The sequence below is a fragment of the Ursus arctos genome, unplaced genomic scaffold, assembly GCF_023065955.2.
Source record: "Ursus arctos isolate Adak ecotype North America unplaced genomic scaffold, UrsArc2.0 scaffold_33, whole genome shotgun sequence".
NCBI lineage: Eukaryota > Metazoa > Chordata > Mammalia > Carnivora > Ursidae > Ursus > Ursus arctos.
In genome coordinates this window covers 10,379,139-10,400,184 of record NW_026623019.1, presented here as the reverse complement: position 1 = coordinate 10,400,184, position 21,046 = coordinate 10,379,139, and the positions used below count along the sequence as shown (strand labels likewise).

Below are 21,046 nucleotides of genomic sequence, written 5' to 3'. Positions count from 1 at the left end.
CTTTCAAATGGTTCACTAAAAATATGCATTTGTATACACAGAAAAATCAAGATAAGACAGATTAACACTGTAAAGATATATTAAGTGTTTATTACACTAATCTTTGAACTTTCCCTTTTGTTTAAAAATTTCATAATATACAGTTGAAAAAAATAAATACCGCATACCCAGTACATCCCCCTAGCACTGGCTTTAAACATACTGCATTCCAATTTTCGCTGCATATGTCCATTTGCCCGGCTGGAGTAAGCACTCCCCGCTCCAGGCGCAGGTGGCATCTAGCTCATAGCTGATTCTCAAACAGTGTTTGCCGAATGAATGACTGAGCTATTAAATACATGAATGAATGCTATAGACTGTCAATATCTCCTGAGAGTCTAGTTCATTAAGACATGACAGATCTTGTTTGGGCCTTTACAAATGGTTTTTGAGCTGAAATTTATTTTCTATATTAATGCTGTTTTACAAGTGTTCTCAATCTAGTTAATTCTCTTTGGATTTTCTTTTTTTTTTTTTTTTTAAAGATTTAGACAGAGATAGAGACAGCCAGCGAGAGAGGGAACACAAGCAAGGGGAGTGGGAGAGGAAGAAGCAGGCTCATAGCGGAAAAGCCTGATGTGGAGCTCGATCCCATAACGCCGGGATCACGCCCTGAGCCGAAGGCAGACGCTTAACCGCTGTGCCACCCAGGCGCCCCCTCTTTGGATTTTCTAGCCTGGTTCCTGAGATAAGAGAATCATTAAAAGTTAGGAAAAGGATGAGGAAAAGGCAGGGAGAGATTACTTAGATCTTTACGTCATCCATAACGTCACCCCAAAGTAGAGGAAACAAGAAATTAGCAGCCCCTAAATTATGTAATTCTGTCAAGTGCTTAAAAGCAAGTGGTAATTTTCTTTTGAGCATAAAAAACAAGGCGCTATTGAGGCAAGCTGAAAGCAAACCCAGAGCTTACAATGGCAGCGATCTTCCCACTTTTTCTCAGCTGCTGAACAGCAAATGAATGGAGCACATCCTCCATGGGGGTGCCATTAACCATGACCACCCTGTCATTTTCTCTGCAAACAAAAAGTAAAAACAAGATGTGAAAACCCCCCATCTATTCACTGTAAATCATTTATTTAGGAACACAAAGAAGCAGCAAATTGACCCCAAATGCTTCAAAGACTCAGTGTCTGATGACTCCTGAGGCTGAATCAGTCTACTCAGTGTGAGCCCTTCTTATGAAGGAACCCATAAGCGGCTCGGCCCACTTTTGACACTGTCTACTGGTAACCAGTGGGGGATGACCCACACCAAAGGGTTCCTCCAGGAGGCACTCAGCAGTGGCCAGGTCTAGGCACAAAAGGAACTTCTGCATCACCCCCCCCCCAACTGCAAGGTGCACGGTGGGCTTCAGGAAGTCTACAAATAGGCCCCACAGCAGCTTGATAGCCCTGTGTTTTTAAGGGGAAGGGAAGAGATCAGGAATTTGCCTCAGATTATTAAAGAAATATTGAGGTCATTAACACCTTCTTACATCATCCCAAAACAACTTTTTAATTCTACACTGCTCTTTGTATGAAAGACTGCTGACTTAGATATAACCATACAGACATGAAATACCAACAGAACCTAAACTTTTGAGCTCTCTGGCCAAGGCAGTCATATAATTAATTTTAGATTCTGCCCTGAGAAATTATCTTGAGGGAACTGAGATATGCATCTTTTCAAATGGCATAGTTTCTTTAGACCAGAAGGCCAGAAATTGGAAAATCTGTGTTTTCATGTACTAAATTTTCCCAATTTCTACATTCCTCTTACAAATCAGATCATCATTAAGCCGAAGTATCCTCGTTAAATTCTGAATGAATATAAGGTAAAATAAATGTAAAGTGTTGGGGGCAGGGGGGAAAGCAGGCTGATTTTATACTTCACATTCAGAAATGATTCCTAAGCCTAGGAATGATAGCTATGACAGTTGTTAACTATTTCCCTGTGGAAATGACTGCTTACCACCCCCCCAAAGATTGGATATCTCCAAAGGTCTGGGGAGTGTTAAAACATGGTGTATTACAGTCATAATTCTTGCTTAAAAACTTTTCTTTTTTTTAAATGGTTTTTTAAATTTAAATTCAATTAATTAACATATAGTGTATTATTAGTTTCAGAGGTAGAGAGGTCAGTGATCCATCAGTCTTACATAATACCCAGTGCTTATTACATCACATACCCTCCTTAATGTCCATCACTCAGTTACTTCATGCCCCCCAAAAATGTTTCAATTTATGTAAAAGGGGTTTTTTTGGGGGGTGGGGGAAGTGCACATACCGCCGCCCCCCCCCCCCAAAAGCACCCTCTCCAGAACCAGCGAGTAGGGCTGGGAAATAAGGACACTCACTGAAGCAGCCCATCAGCGGGCCCACCCGGGAGCACATCAGAAATGACAATTGACGTTTCTCCATTTTCAAAGTGGGGGTTGTCTCTGCCTCCAGACACTGCAATTCCAAATCCTCTTTTGGAATCCTGTTCATTGGAGTTAAGAGAAAAATTAAAAAATAAAAATCCTTCCATAAGTGGCTTTCAGGATTTATTACAAGCACTCAATGAAATAAAGGTCAAACCAATAACCAGAGACAGCTCAGGAACAGAGGGCTTACAGAAATAAATGAGAAACAAAATAAAGCACCATCCTGGTTAGCTAACAGGTTTACAAAGGGAAATTCCTTATCTAAAAAAACAGTCTTGTGAAAAGCCATAAAAGACTGATAGCATAGACTGGAGTTATCAGTAGAAGCTGGAAGAGGGTGGAAAATAACATCTTCTGTCCAAACAGGGATGTGCTATTCAAACCAGCAGTCATACCTGTTCTCATATCCTGGCCTGGATATGAGCTGGAACAGCTTCCATCACAACTGCATCTGTGCTGGAACAGCTTCCATCACAACTACATCTGTGCTAAAACCCTATCTTTAAAGTATACCTTTAACTTTCAAGTTAGGTGAACTGGTGGTTTCATTTTAACATAGGGTGGGGAAAAAATGGATTTTAAAGATAAAATAAAATCTGAAGATAAAATCTTAGTTTTAAGACCTTATGAAAAAGCATGCATAGAAGACAGAAAATACAGATTAATTACATCGTGATTGGTCTAGAAATGTAAAACAGTGAACCCAGATAATACATAACCCTAATTCATTTCAGTGTTTAAAAAAGCTGAGCTCCGGGGTGCCTGGGTGGCACAGCGGTTAAGCGTCTGCCTTCGGCTCAGGGCGTGATCCCGGCATTGTGGGATCGAGCCCCACATCAGGCTCCTCTGCTATGAGCCTGCTTCTTCCTCTCCCACTCTCCCTGCTTGTGTTCCCTCTCTCGCTGGCTGTCTCTGTCGAATAAATAAATAAAATCTTTAAAAAAAAAAAAAAAGCTGAGCTCCCGGGGCGCCTGGCTGGCTCAGGCGGTGGAGCATGTGACTCTTGATCTTGGGGGTGTAAGTTCGAGCCCCATGTTGGGTGTAGGGATTACTTAAAAATAAAACCTTTAATAAAGCTAAGCTCCCGAGGTTTCATCCAGATGATATGGCTATATGTGATTATAACTGTAAATCAAGGTCTGCTTGTGCAGACATGTACTCAAGAGAATAAAAGAAAGCCTCTCCCCCCCCCATGGAAGATTTCCCACATGGGACCCACTGTGCCAACTGGAGACAAACAATTAGCAACACCAAACAGGCTAGCCAATTGTCCCTTAATTACATGGCTTTCGATGGGGCAGCACCATCACCTGGGTGGCTGGTTTATACAAAGGTAGCTCCATCCTCTATACTAGACCTAAAACGCCTCTCACCTTTGCCACTCAAGGGGTATGTGAAATACTGGTGGCAGGGTGCAGAGAAGAGTCAGAAGAGGATTAGAGTTGAAAAGACAGACTCAAGGGGGGAAACCACTCACCAGCAGAAATTGTGTTATGTGACTGCTCCTGAAGTTTCGGCACCTAAGCACTGATCTGGGTTTTTTCCTACCAAGATTAATTTAATTCATTTATATAGGAACTAACTTTTCACCGAAGTCAGGGTTTGAAAAGTTCATGGTTCTAAGCATCAAAGGAAAACTCTCCCTCTGAGAAATTTACAGTCCCTCTAGGAACTTACAATCCAGAGCCTCGAGGGATTCAGAGCTGGACTAAGATCTCAGCAGAGCCCACAAAAGTCAGAGATGTTGACTAGGGCAGCTGATGGAATAAGACCTTAGGACTGTTCAGGTCAGCCCAGGTCACACACAAATCACATACTGACTCTCGGCGGCTATGCTTGTTTCAAGTGGGGCTAAAACCTATCATGCCGACCTCAAACTCTGCTGTCAGAAGAATAAAAAGGAATAGAGCTACATTTATTAAGCAACCATTATGTGCTGGACTCCATGTACTAGAAGCTGTTTGTATCACCTCATTTGATCAAGAGGAGCAATACCTGTGAAAACTTAAGTGAAATACATTTATATCTGGTACTACTTCTATTTTCAATCCCAAGGGCAAGAGGGGAGGATTTTTAAAAATCTGACTAACACAACACTTCTTAATATGATCATGAGTGGGACAAGGAATACAACCCATGTCTCCTGACTGTTAAACCAATGTTTCAAAATTTAGTTTGGACTTCATATGTTACAGTTAAAGTTACAGAAGTTGGGGTACCTGGGGTGCTTGGGTGGCTCAGATGGTTAAGTGTCTGCCTTCAGCTCAAGTCATGATCCTGGAGCCCTGGGATAGAGCCCCGCGTCAGGCTCTGAGCTCAGCGGGGAGTCTGCTTCTCCCTCTCCCTCTGCCTCTGCCCCCCTGTTCGTGCTCTCTCTCTCTCAAATAAATAAATAAAATCTTTGAAAAAAAAATTGTGGTGCCTGAGTGGCTCAGTCGGTTAAGTGTCTGCCTCCGGGTCCAGATCATGATCCCAGGGTCCTGGGACTGAGCCTGGCGTTGGGCTCCCTGTTCAGCGGAAAGCCTCCTTCTCCCTCAGCCCCCTTGCTTGTGCATGCTCTCCCTCTCTGTCAAATAAATGAATAAAACTCTTTTTAAAAAAGTTATAAAAAAGTTGTAGAAGCTACCTCAACATCCTTAAACAGTACAAGTTATTTCCATTTCTCCCCTCCTTTTCTCTTTCTAAATAACCTCGTCTGTCTAGAGATAAGTGAATACACTAAATAACCTGTTACCTTCTATTATACAGACCTTAACCAAAAAATACAGTAACATGCATATCTTTGATAATGCAGTAATTATTGCCAGATACAATGCATCATCCACCTTAAGGGGGAAAAACTGTGTTTGGGCAATAATGAATAAGATCCATGACCTATAAACTCAAGGACCTGACTGTAGCATATATGAACTGTACAGCACTCACCTTTTGTAAGGTCACAGTATACTGTTCCCATATCAGTTCCTCCATGCCTGGAGCCTGTTTTAAAATAGTAAGACCAATATGATTAAAACCACGAACATTTCAATGCTAGAAATAAAGCTATAAATGAAAATGTCTCAATATAAAGTGCAGTTCATACATTCTACAAACCAAAAAGACTTGGTATTTTTTAGGAACATTATATTACTTATTTTCAAACATTCCTTCAATCAAATGGCAGTCTTAATCATACTGGAAAATTAGTGAAATATGTAGTAAGAGATAAGAGATATATAAATATTAAGTGTTGAGCTTTTTTATCATCATTCCAAAACAATCATTACAAAATCCCTCAAAAAAGATTAGAGTTTTTTCTTTTTTTTTTTTTTAAGACTTATTTATTTACTTGAGGGAGAGAGCCAGCATATGGAGGCAGAGGCAGAGGGAGAGAATTCCAAGCAGACTGCTGAGCGCAGAGCCCTACATGGGGCTCAATCTTATGACCTTGAGATCACGACCTGAGCTGAAACCAAGAGTTGCACACTTAGCCCACTACCCCACCCAGGTGCCCTGAAATCTAGAGTTTCAAACAGATGTATTTTTTTAAGATTTTATTTATTTATTTATTTATTTGAGAGAGAGAGAGTGCATATGCACGAGGTGGGGGGGAGGAACCGGGGCGGGGGGGGGGGGGATCTGAGGCAGACTCAGCTGAGCACAGAGCCCAAGCTGGGGCTCCATCTTACGACCCTGAGATCATGATATGAACCAAAACCAAGAGTCAAACAGGTATTTTTATTCTTTTTTTTAAATCACTGCTCCCTCCCTTCCTGTCAAAGATGATCTCTTAGGCAAATTTTACACATTTTTATGTCTAAAGGAATCCCTGGCCACCTCAGAGAGTGCCCAATTGGGTAACCTCTTCTCCATTAGTACTGCCGGATGTGAAAGGTGAAAATAGCTGCATAAATTGACGGCGGCTTCTGTTTCTGACAGTATTCCAAGAGAGATGTCCAGAATACTAATAATAATCCATTAAATGCAGGCTGCCTTCAAGGAGAAATCCTTAAAAGGCCAGAAATACCAAGAAAGCTCAAAGCCAGAGAGATAAACTAGCATTGAAGCAGGCATTTAAACAGGAGCCTGGGAAGAGATAAAATGTGGGATCCAAACAGGGTGGAGATTAGATCTGACTGGATGTAGTAGGGGAAAAAATACCATTAGGCAGATGGAGATGGCAGGGACACGTGCCTTGCTCATCCTCAACTCCGAGCAGAGTGGAAATAACTAAAAATATCTCCCTGGAGAATTCTATCAACAGACCTGTACTCACACAAATTTAGGACTACAATTCATATTACAGATATGACCACACCTCCTCAAAACACACTCAAGGTGGTTCTGCAGGGGCACCTGGGTGGCTCAGTCGTTAAGCGTCTGCCTTCGGCTCAGGTCATGATCTTGGGGTCCTGGGATCGAGCCCCTCGTTGGGCTCTCTGCTCAGCAGGGAGTCTGCTTCTCTCTCTCTCTAAGTAAAAATTTTTAAAAAATTGTTTAGACACATAGATCAATATAACGAACAGAGAACCCAGAAATGCACCCTCAACTCTATGGTCAACTAATCTTTGACAAAGCAGGAAAGAACATCCATGGAAAAAAGACAGTCTCTTCAACAAATGGTGTTGGGAAAATTGGACAGCCACATGCAGAAGAATGAAACTGGACCATTTCCTTACACCATACACAAAAATAGACCCAAAATGGATGAAAGACCTAAATGTGAGACAGGAATCCATCAAAATCCTGGAGGAGAACACAGGAAGCAACCTCTGTGACCTCAGCCTCAGAAACTTCTTGCCAGACATGTCTCCAAAGGCAAAGGAAACAAAGGCAAAAACGAACTATTGGGACTTCATCAAGATAAAAAGCTTTTGAACAGCAAAGGAAACAGTCGACAAAACCAAAAGACAACCGACAGAATGGGAGAAGACACTTGCAGATGCCTTATCAGATAAAGGGCTAGTATCCAAAATCTATAAAGAACTTATCAAACTCAATACCCAAAGAACAAATAACCCAATCAAGAAATGGGCAGAAGACATTTCTCCAAAGACGACATACAAATAGCCAACAGACACATGAAAAAATGCTCAGTCTCACTCGGCATCAGGGAAATATAAATCAAAACCACAATGAGATACGACCTCACACCAATACGGAGAAAGAGGAACCTCTTACACTGTTGTGGGAATGCAAGCTGCTGAGACAAACCAGAAGACACTCTTAACCATAGGAAACAAACTGAAGGTTTCGGGAGGGGGTATAGGGTAACTGGGTGATGGACATTAAGGAGGACACATGATTTAATAAGCACTGGGTATTATATAAAACTGACGAATCACTGAACTCTCTACCTCTGAAACTAATAATACACTATATGTTAATTAATTGAATTTAAATTAAAAAATAAAATTTTAAAAATTGTTTAAAAAAAAAAGAAAAGGGGAAACTAGAAGTGTACTGAAAGAACAAAGGAACATCAAAAATGACCAAGCACATTCGGGAAAATAAAAAGCAAACAAAACTTTAGAAATAAAAATATGTAACTGAAATGGGATAAAGAATGGAGTGAACCACATACTACACACAGCTGAAGACAGTAACTGGAAGACAGATGGAGAAATTACCCAGAACACAGCAAAAAGCATTTAAAAAGTGGGACATCCTAAAGAAAAGTTAAGATCAAGGAAGTCTTACAATGTGTCTAGTTAGATTTCCTGAAGGAGATGTTAACGGGTACAGGAGAAATACATACTCAAAGAGATAATGGCTCTTGCAGAATTGAAGATTTTTCAGGTTCAGAAGCCCCAACACATCACAGGCAGGGTAAACGGGGAGAGACGGGGAGAAAAACACAAATTCATCTTCTCAGCACTTGACACTACCTTAAAGCTGGCAAACTTCAACAAACTGAATTAATCTGGAAGTTGGGGTAAAAGAAATACAGATGCCAACTCTTCTTTGAGTATAGCTATATCCCTACATGTTAAGAAAAACATATAGCACCCTCTCCAAAATATTTATCTAAAAATCATCAGGAAAGAACTAACCAATACCATGACAATCACCCCTCGGATTGGGCAATGCTGTGGGGTGGGAGGGAGCACAATGTCCAAAAAAGGAGTGATATTTGGGTTAAATCAGTCAACACAATGAAATGCACAGGAACTGAAAATAATTGTTCAACTTCCATCAATTTTTTTTTAACTTTCTTTATCATGATTACTATGTTTTCAGTTAGAGAGAGAAAGAGCTAGTTGGTTTTATATTTTTAGGTCTGTCTGCTCTTGGTGGGAGGGGTGGGAAAGTAAATTGATATAAACCTTGTATAAGCATATAGGGAAGAGATGGGAAGAATTAAATTAAATTTCCCCAGAAGTTGTGGTATGGCAGAGAATATTTTTATGTGAGCACATTACTTTTAGAATACATTTTTATTTTAAAAATAAAAACAGCAAATTCTCTTTTAAGAAAGTTTTGGATTTAAAATTTGTTATCATTTAGCCAAATGAATGAGTTGCTACAAAACTTTGTTTTTTAAATGTCTCTCAAGTAGAATGAACCTGGGCTTTTGAAATTCACTGTTCCTCCATAATGAGATTATACTACCTATGTATTCCTATGCTGCCCACAGGAGTAATTTATTTATTTTTTTTTTTTACGATTTTTTATTTATTTGAGAGAGTGAAAGCAGAGCAAGTAAGACAGAACCTGAGTGGGGGCGGGAGGGTCAGAGGCAGAGGCAGAAGCAGACCCCCCCCCTTCACTGAGCAGGGAGCCCAGGTGGGGCTCTTCCTGGAATCATGACTTGAGCCGGGGGCAGGCCTTAACTGACTGAGCCACCCAAGCACCCTTGCCCACCGGAGTAATTTAAATTAGATTTATCAGAAAGAGAATTAAACCCCTATTCCTCCCACTACCACCCCAACAGGACTGAATTAAATTTTTAATCAATTAGACCTTGCCAGGTGCCCAAAGAGCTTACCAACTTGTATGAACTGATCAGATAATAAGTGGCGGCTTCTTTACCTAGGGTTAGTGGGCTGTGACATAAACTATTAACTACTTAAACATAATATTAGAAGAATATACGTTCTGTTACAGTAAGTGATGAATTTAATATCTTATATTTTAAAGATGAGGAAACTGAAGTAAAAATACATTTTAATAGCTCTTTTGAAAGCTATTAAAATATACCATAACTGTGTACTTATTAGCCCACAGAACTATGACTTTTTATGAAGGTCTCAGAGAAAACCCTTCACTCACTTGCTCACTTTTTCACTCATTCAAAAATATTTATTAAGCATCCGCTATGTGCCAAGCGTGTGATCTGTGACCCTTTTGATACACTGGCAAATAAAAAAAAACACCAAAGCCCATGGAGTGTTTACCAACCACAGTGTGCCCAAAAAGAAAATCTCTGAGTGTCTTCCCTGCCTCATCTATATAAATACCTTTTGGGAAACAAAGAGCAGCCCACACAGTCACACACTCCTCAGAACATCATCTCTGGGTATATCCCCCAGGGACAAGCTGCCAGCGCGGCAGCTTAGCTGAGGGCTGCGGCTCATGTCTTTCAAACTGGGCCACTGGGCCTGGGCCCCACCTAACCTGTGCCAAGCTGCACACAGATCCTGGAACTGCTGTCAATGCTGAGACTCTCTCTGCATGAAAGCCAGCAGGGTGCTGCTTTAGCTTTGAGGAGCTCTATATACAGGGCCCCAGAAAGAGCTCACACGTATCAGAGCCAAAGACACACATATTCCATGATGCAGTGATTTCTCTCCTGGGCAGAGGCCTGAGAGGAATGTGAGTAAGTGACAAGGATACACACAACGAGTATTCACAGCAGCAACATTCTCAACAGCCAAAACCTGGAAACACCCCAAATATCTATCAAGAGCAGAACCGACAAATAGTAATATATTATTAAAATGCAATATTATACTGTAATGAAAACAAATTAGAGCCACACATAACACAACACAGACACAACTCAAACAGAATGTTGAGTGAAAAACATCCTAGAAGAATGTGCAGAGCCTGATACCATTATTACATAGTTCAGAAAGCAAACAGTGCTTCACAGTGTGAACACTACCGCACTGTGCACTTAAGAATCATTAAGATGCTGGGGCGCCTGGATGGCCCAGTCAGTTAAGCATCTGCCTTCAGCTCAGGTCATGATCTCTGAGTCCCAGGATCAAGCCCCACATCAGGCTTCCTGTTCAGCAGAGAGCCTGCTTCTCCCCCTACCCCTGACCCCACTCGTACTCTCTCTTGCTCCCTCTCTCAAATAAATAAATAAAATCTTTAGAAATAAAAATAAATAAATAACAGAGAATAGTTAAGATGCCAAGTTTTAGGTTCTGAGGGTTTGTTTTTTTTTTTTTTTTACCACAATAAAGAAAGAGCAAGCAATTTTTTCTTTAGGGATGTTTTATTTAGGGATGCATATGTGTATGTGTGTGGTAAAACTATGAAGGAAAAAAAAAAACAAGGGAATGAAAACCACAAACATCAGGATGAAGTGAGCTGGGGAAGAGGCAGAGGGAGAAAGGATTTTGTGAGGTTCCATGGGTGTGCATGATGGGCTCAAGGTCACAAGTATGTGTTTTGTAACTCAGCTTTATGATTTAGGTACGTAACTGCTTTATGTGCACCAGACATTTTTTAAGTTCAAAAACAGGGGGGCATATGAGTGAACATCAAGGTGTACCCGATTCCTAGACAGGGACCTCATACCAAATATTTTTTTAAGCCCAGACTCTGCAAAGCAATACAGCAGAAGAAAGTGTGGTCACTCGACTAGAGAAGGGAAAGACAGGGTGGTGGGCATAATTTGTGAGATGCATGCAAGGCAGGTGAGGGAGAGATCATTTAGCTCTGGGGGAGCAGTAGGGTACAGAACTGCCTGGTCTCCTTTCCAGTCCAGTCAACACCCCATGTACCAGGAGCATCTTCAGTGTGCTTCTCCCCAGGCCTCCTAACTTTCACTTTTCATGTACATTGTGTTGATTATAACTCCTTTGATATTATAACGAGTCATTCCTAGACAACTTGGGAAGTTAAAGGGAGCTAATTTTCTACCATAAATAAAAAACTGTGTTTAACAGTAAGGTATTTACATGAAGAATAAAGAGAAAGGGACAAAGGCAAACAGTTAAATTTGATCTGTCTTTTTAAAATATCTTCAAGTTGTTCTTTCCCTCTGAAATATCTTGGCCAAACAGGTAAAATCCTACATTTTACATAAACATGTTAAAAACCAACCAGAAGGCAGATAACCGAAAGTCTTCACTGCCGCTACTCCCCCAACAGGCAGCTTTCAGGCTTTTTGTCCACAAACTGCTGCTTCCCAGGGATGGAGGCCATAGCTAAAGCTCTCAGCCCATAAGGGAGCTGCCTGATAAAAAAACCCCAAGCCATGAAAGTAAACACTCTTACAGTAGTACTTACCGTTCAGACTCTAAGAGGAAAAAAAGAACATGTGAGAAACTGTTTCCTATAATTTAGGAACCTACATTATAAGAATAAAGATTTCTGTAGAACAAGGAAGCAAAAAGTTTTACCCCAAAACAAGAAATTCCCAAACACAAACAAACATCTTCTGCAAGGCAGTATCAAGCCATTCCCAGGAAGAAACACAGCGCTCGCAGACTCCCAACACATGGCAACAGCAGCCTTTGATCCTAAGTCCCGTAAGAGGCTATCAGTTTCACACGTCTACTAAAAATAAGCCAAGTATTTTTAAAACCCACCATTGACGACACGCTGCATGTCACAATTCGTTACTGAAAGCTGCCAGAAGCACAAATAAATCCGAAGAGAAAGGAGTCACTGTGAGAAAGCTTTTGCTCCCTAACCAATTCCCACAAAGAAAGGCTGGGAAAGAAAAGGGGGGAAAGCTTGCAGAGGGACTCACATGGCCTTTCAATCTCCCCAACTTTTTAACAGCCCGGATCCACATCCTCTGGAGGACCTGAGCAGTCTTCATGGCCTCCTGAGATTAATCAGCCAGGCCACTGCCTACAGCCCAGGCTGCTCACCCATTGCCATCACTCCACGTGGTTACGTAAGGCGGATACAATAGTGGCCCACATTCCCAGCAAATCCTGTTGTCATCTCGCACAGTGACACATCCATACAGCAGGGACGCCGGAACGCTTTGAAAAGCACCACTTGTGAGGAAAAAAAGAAAGCAGTTGGGATTTATACCACTTGAACGGCTTTCTTTCCCTCCCTTTCTCCCGTGCGAGGGAATGAGAGAATCACAGCAAATATTCTTGTTAGGTATATACAGTGACTCAGTATCAAAGTAGAAATTATTAAGCAAATAGAACATTTTGGAGCAAAACTCTGGAAATGAACATTTAGAGAAGTGTTTATTTATACAGACCATCCCATATACACATACACAAAAAGTATAAGCTGGCTGGAAATGAACTGGTAATGTTGCAGGTGAATGGAATTGCTAATGTTACACAGAAATTAAAGGCCTGAAGATAAGATGTTTCACATCCTTGGAGATAAGAGGTCTGTAGGCGAGAGGAAGCTTGGAGCCAACTGGGGGACAGAATGCTCACTCAGCAGAGTTTTCTCTTCTCCCTAACCTTTCTGTAAATTTAGCAGATAAAAGAATAACAAAGAGCAGTACCATCTGTTTCTGTTTTTACCAGTGGTGGGGGGTGGGGGAGAGTGGAAAAGTACATTTTAGGTTTTTGAACGTCAAGAAAAGACTTTACGGGATGCCTGGGGTTTCCAGTCGGGTTTGGGATTTCAGAAGCATGGTCTTGGGGATGCAGTCACCGTTCTTGCTACTAATGTGTATGTCCCACCAAGGGTACACCAAGCAGTCTGTAAATGTCAACAGTGCACCCTCCGAACCATTTGGTAAATAGGGACCATGAGATGGAGACCATACAGGAAACAACATGAGGCAGAGGCAGAAATGGAAGCTGTAAAGGCAGATCTGGGGGGCAGTCTCTGTTCTGTCACTTAGCTGTGGGGCCTTGGATAATGGGTCTCCTTCTTTACAAAATAGGGATAATACCACCTACACCTCCAAGGCCATCATCAGCCTGAAATGAAATGCCCTCGACAAAGAGCGCACGCTGAAGAGGCACTCGAAAATGTTCCTGTCTTTCCCCTGAGCTCTTCATAAGCATTAGAACAGCAAAATAGGGTAGGAAATGAATAAAAGTTTGCTCCAAATCTTGTACCAAGAAAGGCAGGAAGTACAACGCCCGGTACTCAGCTGGGCTGTGTGGATAGGCAGGCTCCCTACACACCAGCCAGGCTCATCCCAGGGCTCACTGGCTCACTGGGCCCCAGGAGCAGAGAAGCACAAGAACCTAGGCAAGGAGGGAAGGCACAAGCAGCTCCCTCCTTGACTCTGACAGTCCTTCCAAAAATACCTGAGCTTCCCTGATGAGGAAATAAATACTTCTTCCCGTAATTTATGCATACTGCCCAGAAGTCACAGGCATTCCACCACTTAAGAATTCCAGATTCTTGTACAGTGATTTCCAGAAGTCACAGTTTTTGCCCTAATTCTTTTAAATGTGCTAAAAAAAACGCATAACAAAATTACCATCTTAATCATTTCTAAGTGAACAGCTCGGTAGTGTTAAGTACGTCACACTGCTGTGCATCCAGCCTCCAGGACTCATCTTGCAGGAAACTCCACACCATTAAACTTCCCATTGCCCCCTCCTCCCAGCCCCTGGTAACTACCATTATACTTTCCGTTCCAATGAATCTGACAACTAGATACTGCACGTAAGTGGAGTCTTACAGTGTTTGCCTTTTTCCGTGGGACGTACTTCACTTAGCATAAGTTCTCAATGTTCATTCTTGTAGCATGTGTCAGTATTTCCCTCCTTCTTACGACTGAGTAATATTCCATTGTATGTGTATACAACATTCTGTTTATCCAGTCATCCATGGATGGATACTTGGGTTACTCGCACCTCTTGGCTACAGTGAATAGTGCTGCTGTGGAACATGGGTATGCAAAAACACTATCACTAGTTCTTCACTCATTCACTAAGCAAATGTTTACCAAGTGCAGCCTACTAGACTGAGGATCAAATGATACAGATATAGCACTGGCGGCACCTGGCTGGCTCGGTTAGAAGAGCATGCAACTCTTAATCTCGACGGGGCACCTAGGTGGCTCAGCCGTTAAGCGGCTGCCTTTGGCTCAGGGCGTGATGCCAGGGTCCTGGGATCGAGGCCCGCATTGGGCTCCCTGCTTGGCGGGAAACCTGCTTCTCCCTCTCCCACCCCCCTTGCTTGTGTTCCCTCTCTTGCTGTCTCTCTCTGTCAAATAAATAAATAAAATCTTTTTTAAAAAAACACAAAAAACTCTTAATCTCAGGATTGTGAGATCGAGCCCCAAGGTAGGCACAGAGATTATTAAATGAATGGATGGATGGATACATAAAAAGCATGGCATTTAGAGATACATCACTGCCCTTGGGAAGCTTGGCAAAGAGTCAGCACTTGATTGAGGGGGGAGGTTCCCCTACACAGGTGACACTGAAGAATGAATGGGATTGGGGCAGGGGTGGGGTTGTGCAGGATGCAAGCAATAGCACAGGGCAAAGACCCTGAAAGAGTGGTGTAGAGAGTGGCCATCGGAACCACTGCAGCCTTTCCCTAGAAGTTGTTCTACCAGGGGCATCAAAAGGACATTTTGTGGTGGAACAGCCTCAATGAGAGATCTCAAGTTTAGCAATTTACCTTCCCAAAGATTTCTAACCTCCATAATCATATATTCAAGCAACATTGAACAGCAGCCTGTGGACTGAAAGACAAATTACCCCAAGTCACTGCGAAGGCAGTCATAGTCCAGTGAGGAAGTAGGACAGTAAGCAGTAACAACAGCCCAATGCCACTTACTGCCAAAGCAGATGAAGATAAAGCCTCACTGGACACACTGCTGGGAGACAAGCCAAGTCCTTCCCTCACAGGAAGGGTTTTAACGGGAAAAAGGAACAATAAAATCAACAAATAAACATACATTATAATCACAGGAGTAATAAGTGCCACGGGCTGTGACACTGGAAAGCACTAATCCTAAAAATATTGGAACTGTTCTCCAAGGAGGGGGGGAGGACAGTAAGTGCAAAGGTCCTGAGGTGAGAAAGAATCTCATTATGTTCAAGGAAGAAAAAAGGCCATGTGGGGCTGGAGCAAGGTGAGTGATGAGGTAATAGCAGTTACAAAGAGCATACCCCTCTCCTGCCTCACGAAATCAGTCTTATTTTAATGGCTGTGAAGGATTTGGTAAAAATTATAATTGCTGGGCACAATTTCAAGACACCTATCAAAGAAATAAGCTGGAACCACTTTTTCCCAGGAAAGGCAGAAGATGAGCTCGTCTCTTTTCCTAAAATGACTAATTTTTAAAATTATAAATTGGGCTTTGGGCCACTTGCCTGTGGTCTCTCAAAGTAAACCCTTCCTTATAGCAGTAAACTAGTCAGCAGTGAATTAAGCAAGTCTTTAAGTAATTTTTGGTTTACCAGTAAAAATTGTCCATTGTTCATTCCACAAGTATTTCACTTTCTGATGGGATAACAAGGCCATCACCAGATCCCTACCCTCCCTTCACAGCTCCAGAGGTAAGCGCTCACAGGCAACAACTGAAACTGTGGGCACAGTGTGCTCACAGCACACACCTCACAATGTTTACAGTTAAGAAAAAAGTAACATAGACAAGTTACACGAGGGGTTCCTGATAGGTCATCAGAATTCATATGATCAGATTCCAGGCCTACTGCTGAAAGGTCCAGAGTTACTGCGGTTTTTTTCAACCCCATCACCCTTCATTTACCTAAGGGAAAAATTCAGTCTGCATTAAAATAAAGAAAGAAAGAATTGGAAGACAAGGACGGTATGCCTGGGGACCCAACTGTTGTTGAGAAAGCAGTTGTGCTGAAATTCAAAGGGCAACGAACACTTCCAACCAAGACTCTGACCCTCCAACCCACCCATGACCTTGGGCACACACTGAATTCTGTTGCCATTTGATACAATTAAGGAATAAGACTATCACTGGCTACTTTGTAGGGTGAAATGAAGCAAAGTCCTGTGGAAAACACTGTTAAATCCAGGCCAACAAATCTCCCAAGTGGGAGGCAGGTCTTCATAAATATACCCCTGGAAATGGCAGCCATATAATGCTGCAGAAAGAGCTCTGTAGGCCATCACACACACCGGCTGCAAGCTCAGCTCTCCACACATTCAAGCTCTGTGACCTTCAGCAGTTCACTTGGTGAGGCTCAGCTGCCTCATCTGTAAAATAGGGCACACGATGTCTACCCTATTACAAATGTTGTAAGGACTGAACGAAACAGCATTTGGAAAAGCCTTGCTCGGTGCTCATCACAGAATTAGCGCTCTCGATAACGGCGCCCACCGAACAATGTAACAAGATCACTCCCAAATAAGAACTGCCTGTTTTCTGTTGCCGAAGAGCAGTCTAGTAATTAAGAACGTATCATGGAATCCAAGAGAACTGGAAGTATATGTCCACACAAAAACTCGCACAAATGCTCACAGCAGCATTATTTATAACAGCAAAAAAGTGGGAACAATCCAGATGACTGTCGATTGATAAATGGGTAAGCAAAACGTGGTCTATGCGTACAACGGACTGTTACTCAGCCATGGTAAGGAACGAAGTACCAACATATGCTGCGACACAGATGAATCCTGTGAACGGCTGAAGAAGCCCGATAGATGATTCCACTCACGTAGAATATCCAGAAGAGGCAAATCCAGAGACCACAGTAGATCAGTGTTGCCTGGAGTAGTCGTTCAGGAGAAATGGGGGTGACTTAACTAATGGGTGTGTGAGTTACTTTTTGTGGTGATAGAGATGTTCTAGCATTGATGTGGTGTTGGTTGCACAACTCTGTGAATACATTAATCTACTGAACGGCACACTTTTACTGTATGTTATGTGAATTATATCAAAAAAAATTCCCCCCCCTTTTTTTTGAGGGATGCATCATGGATTCTTAATCAGAAAGTGGAGATTCCAGTCTCTACTGCACCACTTAACTCAGGCAAATTAAATTAACTTGTCTTTGCCTCAGTTTCCCCAACTGTAAACCTTTCTAGGGGCCTTACGAGTATTTAATCAGTGCATGTAGACCACTCGGGGTAGTGCCTGACACATAGTAAATGCTCCATCATTTTTAGCTATTATAATATCATAATTATTAGGCTCATCTTACAGAAAAGGAGATTTAAGTCAGATAAGTAAAGTAACTTGCTCAAGTTCATACAAATAAAATGTGGCAGAGAACAGATTCTAACCCAGGTCAGTGTGGCTGCAAAGCCTGTATCCTGAAGAACGCTGAAGAACGCTGCCTCTTTCCCTGTATACCAACAAAGCCTTTCAGAAACTACCTGTGATCAGTTCCTGGCCTTCTAGCCCCCTCCCCCCCCCAAAATAAAGAAGCTGTGGTTGTTGGTGCGTGGGCACCAGGCCAGCCATGGATCCAGTCCCTCTGACAAGCCTGACAGTCATTTCCAAGTAGTTGGTCTGGGTCCAGTCAACCTGGCTCACGCAACTCTTCCGAGTGAGTGCAGAACCCTGGTGACTTGGGAAGGAGAGGGTGCAGGAAGGGAACTGGGGCAGATTATTTCTGGCTCTTTCAATAGCCAGCTAAGTTAAGTTCCCTAGGGCCGCACCGCTGTGAACACATGTGTAATCCAGGGGACCCAAAACATATCATCACTAGTGAATATTACAAAGCTCCAGACACTGTGCTAAGTGTTTAATGGCTGTTAACCATTAGCCCTTCCAAAAAACCCAATTCCTCCCTCTGTTATTTATGAAAATAGAAGGTCTGATGAACCATGAAACAAAGGATTGGTAAGCTGGACTTCATTAAAATTACAAACGTCTGCTCTGTGAATGACAATGAAAAGACTAACCAAAAACTAGGAGAAAATACTTGCAAAGATGTCTGACGAAAAACGATTATTGGACAAATATATACAAAAAACTCTGAAAACTCAACAATAAGAAAACTACCTGATTAAAAAACAGGCCAAAGACCTTAACAGACACCCCACCAAAGAAGATCCACAGGTGGCAAATAAGTATACGAAACGATGTTTAACATCATCTGTCATCAGGGTTATGCAAATTAAAACGACGAGAGAGCACTACAGGTGTTAAATGTGGAACAGTGACAAGAACAGATGCGGTGAGGATGTGGAGCAGTGGGAGCTGGTGGGAATGCAAATCGGTACAGCCCCTCTGGTGGAGTTTGGTGGTCTCCTTAAAAACCAAACATACTCTTGGGGGCACCTGGCTAGCGTGTGACTCTTGATCTTGGGGTTTTGAGTTTGAGCCCCACGTTGGGTAGAGAGATTACTTAAAAAATAAAATCTTTAAAAAAGTAAAACAAAATAAACAAAAAAAACAAACATACTCTTATCACACAATCCAGCAATCGTGCTCCCTGGTATTTACCCAAAGGAGTTAGAAACTTATGTCCAAACAAAAACAGATGTTTATAGCACCTTTATTAAGAACTGCCAAAACTTGGAAGCAACCAAGATGTCCTTCAGTAGGTAAATGGATGAATAAACATGTGATGCATCTCGACAATGGAATATTACTGAGCACTAAAAAGAAATGAGCTATAAAGCCATGAAAAGACATGGAAGAAACTTAATGCATATCACTAAGTGAAAAAAGCCAATCTGACAAGGCTATATCCTGTTTGATTCAAACTATATGGCTTTCTGGAAAAGGAAAACTATGAAAACAACAAAATGATCAGTGGTTGCCGGGGTTAGAGGGAAGGAGAGAAAACAGGCAGAGCACAGAGGATCTTTTAGGGCAGTAAAAATATATGATACCATATGATAGATATACATCATTAATACATCTGTCCAAATCCACAGAATGTACAACACCAAAAGTGAACTGTAATATAAACGATGGACTTTGGGTGGTAATGATGTGTCAGTGTAGGCTTATCAACTGTAACAAACATCCCACTCTGGTGGGGAATACCGATGATGGAAGGCTTTACCCTGTGTAGGGGCAGGGGGTATATGGGAAATCTCTGTACCTTCCCCTCAGTTTTGCTGTGAATCTCAAACTGCTCTAAAAAAATTAAATCTTAATTAAAAGAAAAAAAATTTGTGTGTGTGTGTGTGTGTGTGTATATATATATAACCTGAAATATTAAGGAACTGGCACATGGTTCCACAACTAGTAGGTGGCTGGTCACAATCTGAGTCCAGATCTGCATGAGTCAAATTTTAGTAAGATATGACCTGGGGCGGGGGGGGATCAGCAGATAATTACATTTCAGACCTCTATGTTCATAGTTCTAATCCACTGAGCTATAAAGTATAACTGTAATTTAAACAGACCATTCTTATTTGTAATTACACAGAAACCATTAATAAGCCAAAAAGGAACGTGCTAATTTGGCAACAGGGACACAGCCCTGTCTACTCTATGATTTTGAATCTGACTAAGCCCATATAACATTCAAACACAGCTTCACTTAAAACAAACAAACATACATACAAACCACCACCCCATGACAGGTACCAAGATAAAGAAAATTATAAACTGTTTTGTCAAAAGGTAGGTTAGAAAACCAATTATTAGAGTGCTCAGCTAAATCCTGCTAGCAGGGTTGGCCCTAGTGCAACACAGAATAAACTGTCCCTCCCAGACCCAAGGCACCATCAGAGGATGGCTCTCACAGAAAAGAGTGACACGATGCTTCCAGCATGTATCAATATCCATGGTTAATCCCCAGAAAGCCAGTAAGCCTTACAGAGACTGAAGCCTCAAAGACAAGCCTTTTCTATCAGAACTGGGAAATAAATGTAGAAACTTAAAAGACCTCATGTTTAGGTACTGTATTGCCAACACTTGGGAGCTTATTAGAAATGCTGAATCCTGGGGCGTGTGGCTGGCTCAGTTGGTTAAGCATCTGCCTTCAGCTCAGGTCCTGCTCCTGGGGTCCCGGGATAGAGCCCCACGTCAGGCTCCCTGCTTGGCGGGGATCCTGCTTCTCCTTCTCCCCCACCTCATGCTCTCTCTCACACTCTCTCTCATAAATAAATAAAATCTTAAAAAAAACCAAAATGCTGAATCCCAAAGCCCTACCTCCCTTGGACCTGTTGAAAAGAATATGTGTTTTACCAAGAGCCCCAATGTGATTAACGCGCATACTGAAATTAGGCATTGGTCTAGCAGTACCTCCAACCGAACTCTGAGCTGTAAAGACAGTGCTTTGTACCTGCACTGCCCACTGGGGCAGCCACCAGGCACATGTGCCTAGTGAGCATTTGAAATGCGGCTATTAAGAAACTAAATGTTTAACTTAAATTTATAGATAGCCACGTTTAGCATATAATTTGTTAACCATATTCCTAGCACTCATTTAATGTTTCCATCTTTTTTTGGCTACTTTAACTAATACTATGGCAAAATTGTAGTGCATGGAGCCCTCTCCCTATTTTGTAGTATTTCTGAATTGAACACCACAAACATTTCCAAGCATCTTCATATGTACTGACCCATTATTTTTAAAAGAAGTTCCAGTAATTCAAAGT

At 41.9% G+C, this 21,046-nt stretch overlaps 1 protein-coding gene across 1 annotated transcript in view; it reads right to left on the bottom strand.

Moving 5' to 3' along the window:
* Positions 1–21,046, bottom strand: part of TJP2 (tight junction protein 2) — a 70,379-nt gene that overhangs the window by 30,422 nt on the left and 18,911 nt on the right. The window contains 3 exon segments of the mRNA XM_026519333.4: positions 953–1,055; positions 2,378–2,502; positions 5,372–5,425. Of these exon segments, the coding sequence (XP_026375118.1) occupies positions 953–1,055; positions 2,378–2,502; positions 5,372–5,425 (282 nt within the window).